Source organism: Neomonachus schauinslandi, chromosome 3 (assembly GCF_002201575.2).
Source record: "Neomonachus schauinslandi chromosome 3, ASM220157v2, whole genome shotgun sequence".
Taxonomy (NCBI): domain Eukaryota; kingdom Metazoa; phylum Chordata; class Mammalia; order Carnivora; family Phocidae; genus Neomonachus; species Neomonachus schauinslandi.
Genome location: NC_058405.1, coordinates 165,376,154 through 165,386,307, shown reverse-complemented (window position 1 = coordinate 165,386,307; position 10,154 = coordinate 165,376,154). Strand labels below are relative to the sequence as shown.

General features: G+C 40.9%; 1 protein-coding gene across 1 annotated transcript; it reads left to right on the top strand.

Annotated features, from left to right (window-relative positions):
• The first annotated feature begins 171 nt into the window (after positions 1-171).
• Positions 172-1,976, top strand: LOC110592009 (gamma-crystallin A). The gene is made up of 3 exons (XM_021702982.1): positions 172-183; positions 292-534; positions 1,673-1,976. The coding sequence occupies exons 1-3, from the start codon at positions 175-177 to the stop codon at positions 1,943-1,945; spliced, it is 525 nt and encodes a 174-aa protein (XP_021558657.1). The 5' UTR covers positions 172-174; the 3' UTR covers positions 1,946-1,976.
• Positions 1,977-10,154: the final 8,178 nt, after the last annotated feature.

The following is a 10,154-nucleotide window of genomic DNA, read 5'->3' as shown; positions in this document are numbered from 1 at the left end:
CCTGCCCCATGATCCCAAATGAAAAAACGAGAGAGAACATAGAAATCCCCTCACGCACTACCCCCAGGCCCCTTTTGTGTAGTTCTTGCCAACACAGCAGCCCTCCTGCTATATATTCCGGCTGCCACTCTTGTCCCCATCACACTGGACGCTGATCATCCGCTGACAACAACCATGGGGAAGGTGAGCCACCCGAGGGGCCATGCCGCGTCTGTTGAGTATCTCGTGTGTTTGGAGGTCCTTCCCCGCTGACGTCTGGCTGTCCCCTTGTTCTCACCCCACCCCCCGCAGATCACCTTCTACGAGGACCGCGGCTTCCAGGGCCGCCGCTACGAGTGCAGCAGTGACCACCCGAACCTGCAGCCCTACTTCAGCCGCTGCAACTCCATCCGCGTGGACAGCGGCTGCTGGATGCTCTACGAGCGCCCCAACTACCAGGGCCACCAGTACTTCCTGCGGCGCGGGGATTACCCCGACTACCAGCAGTGGCTGGGCTTCAGCGACTCCATCCGCTCCTGCCGGGCCATTCCTTACGTGAGTCTTGCCTCCACCCAGACTGATGCGAAAGCATCACTGATCTGTGGAAGTAAATTCCTGTTGGTCAAAGTCAGTTTGTTTCAATTCAGGACTAGTGTTCACAGTAAGGACAGCAATGCCTGATTCTCAAGCATTAAAAAAAAAAAAAATTGTGAGTAGGCTAATGAATCACTGTAACCTCTTTTTTTCCCGCCCTTATTTAAGGACAAGATTGTTTTTAGGGCATAAGAAATCACAACATAGCCTCTGCAGTTACATTTGGTAGCATCTAACTGATTCCTACTTTCTAAGTAAAAATCACCATGTTCAGAAAAGAAAAAAAGAAAAGCCTATCTAGGTCATTATTTTTTAATAATGGGAACACTTAACAGACCACGGGAGAACAAGATAAGTGTAAGGATCTAGAAACTAGAACAATATGTCTCAGCTCCTTAGGGGCTCCCTGGTTCCCAGGAGTCATTATCAACTAGTTTCTTATGAGGGTCAGAGACAGATCATTAATTAGGATTTCATGGGACATGGTCCTCATGAAAGTGCTGCTTAATGTTTTTTAAACATGTTGAGTTTGTGTTTCTGCTTGCTGGTGACACCAAACTGTGTGGTATGACAAGCAGATTCAAGAAGTGAAACCAAAAGTAGGCTAGAGAAATTTGCAGATGCAAAAAGACATACAAATAAAACAGGAATTTCTTTGAGGCAAGAACCTCAAATGGTTCAAGTGATTTGGCAAAATGTCAGACATGTGGACTCAGAGTAAATACGAATTATTGTAAATTATGCATGAAGAGTGACTTAAAAACAAGCTTGTTAGGACTCTGTTATGTGTAGCCATAATGGAAAAGAGAGTTAAATTCCTCTCTGCAGACTCACTAAATACGGTTGTGACCAATGGCTTCCTACAAAGGAATCCCTTTGGTTCCCTTTATTTCAATGTTTGTTTCTTCCACAAGATCAGGTCAGTTTTATTTTTAATATTCTTCCTATTTGTGAGACCAACAATGTGGGGAGAAGACACGCGTCTGGCAGGAAGATTTGAAAACCATGCTTCACGAAGATGCAGGATTACTAAGTCACTTTTACTGAGATCAGAGATGCACACAACTGATTTTTCTTCTTTTGTTTATTGTCACAACAGACCAGCTCCCACAGGATAAGGCTGTACGAGAGAGATGACTACGGGGGCCTGGTGTCTGAGCTCACCGAGGACTGCTCCTGCATCCACGATCGCTTCCGGCTCAATGAGCTCCGCTCCCTCCACGTGCTGGAGGGCTGCTGGGTCCTCTATGAGCTGCCCAACTACCGTGGGCGGCAGTACCTGCTGAGGCCAGGGGACTACAGGCGCTACCACGACTGGGGGGCCATGGATGCCAGAGTGGGCTCTCTGAGACGGGTCATCGATTTATACTAGGCTGTGTGTTTCTTGTTATGATCCACATCAAAATGCAATAAATATACAAATTGTGCTCCTGGCACTAAGTGACTCTCGTTTATCTTTAAATAATCACTGAATTCTAATAAATGGTGACCCCTGGCAACTTACCTGACCCTGAAAGTCAGGTGTTTTGAATGTCTACTTACTTCCTGTTGGTCAGGCAACAGGATTCCTAAAGCCCCCACTCATGTCATGGGAAGGAGGGAGAAGCGCCGCATCTGCTTCTACAACCCACAATCTGAGAAAGAGAGGAAAGGCAAATGGAAGGAAAAACTATTAGACCCTACATAAAGTAGAAAACATAGAACGAGTTGAGGTTGGGATACCAAAGACAAGGGATTGCCAGAAAGATTAAGGCAGATGAAGTCTCAGATTAGTCAAGAAAAGCTGAGTGAAGAGAGGGGTTTTAAGCAGAATTCCCAAGGTAGAGAAGGTCAAACATGCTTGATGAGTTCAGCAGGTAAGAAAAGTGTTAAAGTAAGCGTTAAAGGGCCTGAGTTGTTATCTTACTTCTGCTAATTACTACTAATGTGTCCAACTTGGACTAGTTTTTAGGGACTTTCCCAGTTTTAGCACCAAAAGTCCTACACCCTGAAAAGCCCCTCAGTCTCAGGTAAACCAGGATGGTTGGTTCCCCTTCTTACTGGGTTTATCTCTTTGATCAAGTCATTTCTTATCCTCTCTGTGCCTAAATTACCTTATTGAAGACTATAGGTGGATGACAAATTCCTGCTTCACTAAATCCCCAGATAATTGTAATGAAATATAAGGAAAGATTGTGAGCACATTTTGTTATTTTTAAATTATTACACAAATATAAATGTAGAAAATTTATGTATTGCCAGTGTCTGCTCCAATTCAAGAGTACAATACAGTCATCTTTATTTTGGACTCCAATATGAATTTCTATCAAGACTCAATTACAGGGCACCTGGGTTACCCAGTTGGTTAAGCGTCTGCCTTCGGCTCAGGTCATAATCCCAGGGTCCTGGGATGGAGTCCGTCATCGGGCTCCCTGCTCAGCAGGGAGTTTGCTTCTCCTCTCCCAATCCTCTTCCCCCCTGCTCATCTCATGCTCTCCCACTCTCGCTCCTCAAATAAATGAATAAAATCTTAAAAAAAAAAAAAAGACTCAATTACACACATGATGTAATGAGCACTGGGTATTATATAAGACTGATGAGTCACTGAACTCTACCTCTGAAACTAATAATATACTATATGTTAATTGATTAAATTTAAATTTTAAAAAAAGACTCGATTACACAGGGTGAAGTATTAATATTTACTCTGCTGCATACCTCTGGAGTTTCTTTCCACTATAGTAAAGCTGCTCTCCCAGAATGCTAATTCTCTTTCCAAATTTATATAAGCAAAAATAGTGCCCTGTCCCAGTTAACTTCCTTGTCAAAACTGATTTTAAAATTCACATGGAATTACAAGGGACCCAGAATAGCCAAAACAATCTTGAGAAAGAAGAACAAAGTAGGAGTACTTCTCAATTTCAGAACTTACCACAAAACAACAGTAATGAAGACAGTGAGGTCCTGGCATCAGGTAGACATGGAGATGAATGAAATAGACTCGAGAGTCCAGAAATTAACCCATGAGCCAACTGAGTTTTGACAAGGATTCTAAGACAATTCGATGGGGAAAGAATAACTTCTCAACAAATGGTGCTGAAACTACTGGACAACCTCATGCAAAAGGATGAAGTTAGCCCCCTGTTTCACACCATATATAAAAATCAACTCAAAAAAATCAAAGACTTAAGTGTAAAAACTCAAGCCATAAAACTTGGAAGAAAACACAAGCATACATCTTTATGATCTTTTATTAGGCAATGATTTCTTAAATATGAAAGCACAAACAAAAACAAAATAAATTGGACTTAAAACTAAAATCTTTTATGAATCAAAGGACATTACCAAGAAAGTGAACGTAGCAACTTCTTACTAGACACATATCTCTGGAGACAAGGGAAACAAAAGCAAAAATGAATTATTGGGACTTCCTCAAGATAAAAAGTTTCTGCATAGTGAAGGAAGTAATCAATAAAACTAAAAGGCACCCTACAGAATGAGAGAAGATGTTTGCAAATGACATACTGGATAAAGGGCTAGTATCCAAAATCTATAAAGAACGTATCAAACCCAACACCCAAAAAATAAATAATCCAGTTAAGAAATGGGCATGAACAGACATTTCTCCAAAGAAGACATACAAAAATGGATAACAGACACATGAAAAAGTGCTCAATATCGCTCGGCATCAGGGAAATCCAAATCAAAACCTCAATGAGATACCACCTCACACCAGTCAGAATGGCTAAAATTAACAAGTCAGGAAACGACAGATGTTGGCGGGGATGCGGAGAAAGGGGAACCCTCCTACACTGTTGCTGGGAATGCAAGCTGGTGCAGCCACTCTGGAAAACAGTATGGAGGTTCCTCAAAAAGTTGAAAATAGAGCTACCATATGATCCAGCAATTGCACTACTGGGTATTTACCCCAAAGATACAAAAGTAGGGATCCGAAAGGGTACGTGCACCCCGATGTTTATAGCAGCAATGTCCACAATAGCCAAACTGTGGAAAGAGCCAAGATGTTCATCGACAGATGAATGGATAAAGAAGATGTGGTATATATACACAATGGAATATTATGCAGCCATCAAAAGGAATGAGATCTTGCCATTTGCAACGACGTGGTTGGAACTGGAGGGTATTATGTTGAGCTAAATAAGTCAAACAGAGAAAGACATGTATCATATGATCTCACTGATATGAGGAATTCTTAATCGCAGGAAACAAACTGAGGGTTGCTGGAGTGGGGGGTGGGGTGGGAGAGATGGGGTGACTGGGTGATAGACACTGGGGAGGGTATGTGCTCTGGTAAGCGCTGTGAATTGTGCAAGACTGTTGAATCTCATCTGTACCTCTGAAACAAATAATGCAATATATGTTAAGAAAAAAAAAAAAGAAGAAGAAGAAGGTAGCGGGAGGGGAAGAATGAAGCAGGGGAAATCGGAGGGGTAGACGAACCATGAGAGACGATGGACTCTGAAAAACAAACTGAGGGTTCTAGAGGGGAGGGGGGTGGGAGGATGGGTTAGCCTGGTGGTGGGTATTGAGGAGGGCACATTCTGCATGGAGCACAGGGTGTTATGCACAAACAATGAATCATGGAACACTATATCTAAAACTAATGATGTAATGTATGGGGATTAACATAAGAATAAAAAAAAACAGAGAGGGAGGCAAACCATAAGAGACTCTTAACTATAGAGAATAAACTGAGGGTTGCTGGAGGGAAGGTGGGTAAGGGGATGGGCTAAATAGGTAATGAGTATTAAGGAAGGCATTTGTTGGTGTGAGCACTGGGTGTAAGTGATGAATCACTAAATTCTACTCCTTAAACCAATACTACACTATATCTTAAATAACCTGAATTTAAATAAAATCTTGGGAGAAAAACAAAAAATAATAAATAAATAAGATCAATAAAAAATAATTTTTATAAAAAAGAAAGAAAGTGAAAAGACAGCCTGTAGAATGGGAAAAAATATTTACATACCATAGATCTGGTAAGAGTCAAATATCCAGAATATACATAAAACAACTCTTAAACTAAATAACACAAAGACAAACAACACAATTAAAAGATGGGCAAAAGACTTAAATATATATCTTTCTGAAGAAGACATACAAATGGCCAATAAGCAAATGAAAAGATGTTCAACATCATTAGTCCTTAGAGAAATTCAGATCAAAACCACAATGGGATACCACTTAATACCCACTAGGATAGTTATAATAGGGGGGAAGCCCCAGAAAATAACAAATATTGGTAAGGATGTAGAGAGATTGGAACTCTCATAAATTGCTGGTGGGAATGTAAAATGGTGCAGTTGCTATGGAAAATAGTTTAGCAGTTACTTAGTTAAACATAGAGTTATCATATGACTCAGCAATTCTACTTCTAAATACATATTCAAAAGAATTGAAAGGAGTGTTCAAACACAAACTTATCCATGAGTGTTTATAGTAGCACTATTCCCAATAGCCGAAAGGTGAAAACAACCCAAAAGTCTATCAAGGGATGATTGCATCAATAAAAAGTGATATATCCATATTATGGAATACTCTTTGGCCATAAAAAGGAGTGAAATACTGACACGTGCTATAACATGGATGAATCTTAAAAACATTATGCAAAGTGAAAGAAGCCAGTCACTAAAGCGTGCATATTATAAGATTCCATTGATATGAAATATCCAGAATAGGCAAGTCTACAGAGACGGTAAGTCGATTAGTGGTTGCTTAAGGCTGGGAGGAATCGGTGGATAATGGAATGAAACTAAAAAGCACAGGATTTCTCATTGTGGTGACGAGCATGTTCTAAAATTGATTGTAGCAATGGTTGTACATATCTATGAACATACTAAGACAATTAATTACGTACTTCAAATTGGTCAACTGTATGGTATGTGAATTATAACTCAATAAAGATCTTTTAAAAACTAATGCTCTGGGGTGCCTGGCTCAGTCAGTACAGCATGCGACTCTTGATCTCAGGGTTGTGAGTTTGAGCCCCACGTTGGGTATAGAGATTGTTTAGAAAAAGAAGGGAAGGGAGGAGGGGGGGAAGGAAGGAAGGAAAGAAAAGAATAAATGGAATCTTTTAAAAATAATATTCTGTACAGAAACTTAAGTAATGAAGATTCTTTTAAAATAAGAGTCCTTGTGGAAGGCACTTACAGGATAAATTATAAATATAAGATACACATATTATTGAGACGCCTGGGTGGCTCAGTCGTTAAGCGTCTGCCTTCGGCTCAGGTCATGATCCCAGGGTCCTGGGATCGAGTCTCACATCAGGCTCCTTGCTCAGCGGGGAGCCTGCTTCTCCCTCTGCCTGCTGCGCCCCCTGCTTGTGCTCTCTCTCTCACCCTCTCTCTCTCTCTGACAAATACATAAGTAAAATCTTTTTAAAAAAAAGATACACATATTATTAAAATGCTGTGGCTCTTATCAATTCCAAATGTGCAGAAGATTTGAGGTTTTGTTGCTAACCTAGCTAAATCATCATGCGTTGTCCTCTAGTTTGGTGACTAATGACATACAAGCTCTGTTTTAACAAAAAATGAAAAATCAGGTGACACGTCTCAGCAAAAATAATTTTGTTAACTTAGGATTTGGTTTTGTTTAAATGTGGTGAACTTAGAGACTTAGAAAACAGCGTTTGATCTCACAAAGCTTAATATGCCACAAATTTTCCTCTCTATAAAATAAAGGGTCTGGACAAAATGAGCTCCATGTTTCCTTCCAGCTCTGATACTTCAAGACTCTATTAGGTTTCAAAGTGGGGTATCTCAGTGGTTAGCAATGCAGGCTTTGAGCTCCATAGACTTGGTTCCTGGCTTGACCACCTAATGGCCAGGTGACCTTGAGCAAGTTACTTACCCGCCTGAGCCTCAGTTTTCCCACCTGCATGATCTTATGAGGAATAAATGAGCTACCTCCTGAAAAGAAGCTAGCATATGGCAGAGGCTCAATAAGTAGTAGTCATCCCTCCATCAGTTGGGTCTAATTGTGCTATATATATGGACTTTATAAGGAAAACGTGTCAGAATAAATTAGTTGTTTTCTAGAAAATTTCTTTAAGTAAAGAAAATGTGAACATCTTCAATGTCCCTTTGACAGTCACCCATTACCACGGTCTTAGAAGTCTATACCCATATAAGTGAAGGGATTATAGAGCCTTTTATAGTCAGTTAATGCTGATTTCTTCAGCCTGACAGCAATCAGTCAATTGAAGAGTCCACTAAAATTTACTGGAACTCCTGTTAAAGACAAAGATTCTCAGGGTTGATAGGGACACCACAGGCTATTTGGATGCTAGGCCTTTTGTAAATTAAAAGAAAAGTTTGACATTGAGAAGTGTATAATTTAGGGAAGATATAAGATAAGCACACTTAGAAAGGCAACATCTAAAACAAGCCATTGTTAAATGCAGAGGTAATTAGTTTAGGCTTTGGAGGCCAACACACCTGAGTTCAATTCCCAGTTCCTCCATTTACTAGCTATGTCTACATTTTTGGATTTGTTTCCCTATAGTGATGAGTACTATGATTAGACTTGGGCAGTCAGGGATCTTGGCCTGAACTGGGTGCCTCAGAGAGTCTTACTCTAGCCTCCACCAGCGGCAATCTTACCCACAGGACAGGAATCTGTGGAACCTTGGGGACAAACCCACATTTCTTCTAGACCACACTCCTTTTACCTGAAACTCCAGAATTCCCTCTATATAGATCCTTGTTTCCAAGACCTAAAATAAAGTCTCTACCGGGCCTATCATCCCAAGGACACTGGTAGTCAAAAGGCAGCAGTTTGTGGGAAGTGAAGGGGGGCAAGGAGCATGTGGATAGAGTGTGGACATGAGAGGGAGTGAAAAGAGAGGAGGGAAGAGGTAAAGGAGGCTCTATTTATGCTCTTGCCCCAAATCTCACAAACATTTGTGGAAGTTCCCATAATAATTGTGCTGTGTTGACTACATGATGTACTTTGTACAAAATTTCTTGTACAATGTCTGGAACATACCAGACACTCTTTATACAGTAGGCTATTTATTATTAACTCTTATTGTTTTCATCATCGTGAGTCAAGTGAGTGCTATAATGTTTGCTGCAGTTTCAATCCTAACTGCTTAAATGAAAGTAGACATGGCTTCCCTCAGCAGGGTCAAGTCAATGACGCGCTGATGAACTCAAGAGATTTCACTTGGGAGTGGTTACCAGAGAGTCAGGAAAGAAGTCTGCAAATGCTTCAGGAAAAGCCAGCTTGTAAACTAAAACATTTGTGGTGGGAGGGGAGAAAGGTAATGAACTATTTCCACTCAGGCTCCTAACAGGCCTCAGGCAACTATAATGGCTCCTAAATGAATGATTTTGTTTTTAGAAGCCAGAGTTATATTAGAACCATTCAAATATTTTGATCTACAAGTTTATTTAGCCATGAGCTCCTAGAGGACCTTAAACAGCTTTCTAAATTTTTGTTCTGATTTAAATAAGGCCAGTTCTTCCAAAGGGAGTATTGCAGTTATTAAAAACAAAACAAAACAAAACAAAAGTGTATATAACTTTACAGTTAAACTTGGTGTTCAAATACTTCTGATAAAAGGCTCAGTGTCTTCAGTCCCTTAACCTCCCACATAATTAGACTGGGCTGTTGGCTGATAATACAAAGAGACATAACAAAGCCTGTCTTGCAGCATCCAGGACCTAAAGTCTCATTCCATTGATCCATCCATCTTCTAAAGTACAAGGAGCCCCCACACTGGGCTCTGTGCTCAGTAGGGAGTCTGCTTCTCCCCCTCTCCCTCTGCCCCTACCCTGCTCTCTCTCTCTCTCTCTCAAATAAATAAATAAATAAATAAATCTTTTAAAAAGTATAATATAAAAAACTACAAGGAAATAGCTAAGAATCTTCTTTATTATTTTCCTTCACAAAAATGTTGCCTACCACTTTTCTTTCTTTTTTGTTCTCTCTCAGGCCCACTCCCCCTCTCTCTCCCTTAGCCACTTAGAGACTTTAACAGCATAGCCCTGATGGCACTCTAACACCTCCCCACCCCACAGGAAGACCGTGCTGCTGTTGGCCCACGCCAGCCTGGGTTTCTGGGCCATTTTTACCTCCCTTCAAGTCCCCCCAGGTCAGCAAGGACAGACAGAAGCAGAGGGAATCAGAACCAGAGAGAGTGGTAACTGAGTGAGTGGGAGAAAGTGGCTTTTGCGTCTCTGAACATCCACATGGGTGACCTCATGTGGGAGAGTTCTCGTTCTCCAAAATAGAATTAGAATCATTGCTTTTTCGTGTTCTTCATGTTTACAGAGCTCTATTTATCCACCTTCTTAACTAATAAATCGTGATGGGAGATAAAGAAGTGTGACGTGGCCCCTACTCTTGAGTTCATAACCTGGCTGAGGACAAGGAAAAGAAGAAATTCTATGAGAAAGGCAGAGCAGCAGTGCTAAGCTAGGTGGTGATAAAGTGGGATAGATGCTCAGAGAAGGGAGAGCCAAGCAAAAACTGGTCTGAAGAGATGTCCTAGACGAGGGACATAGGCTGCCTAGACTGGGTGGGATTTGATAAGCTTCTGAGAAGGGAAGGTGTTCCAGTATCAA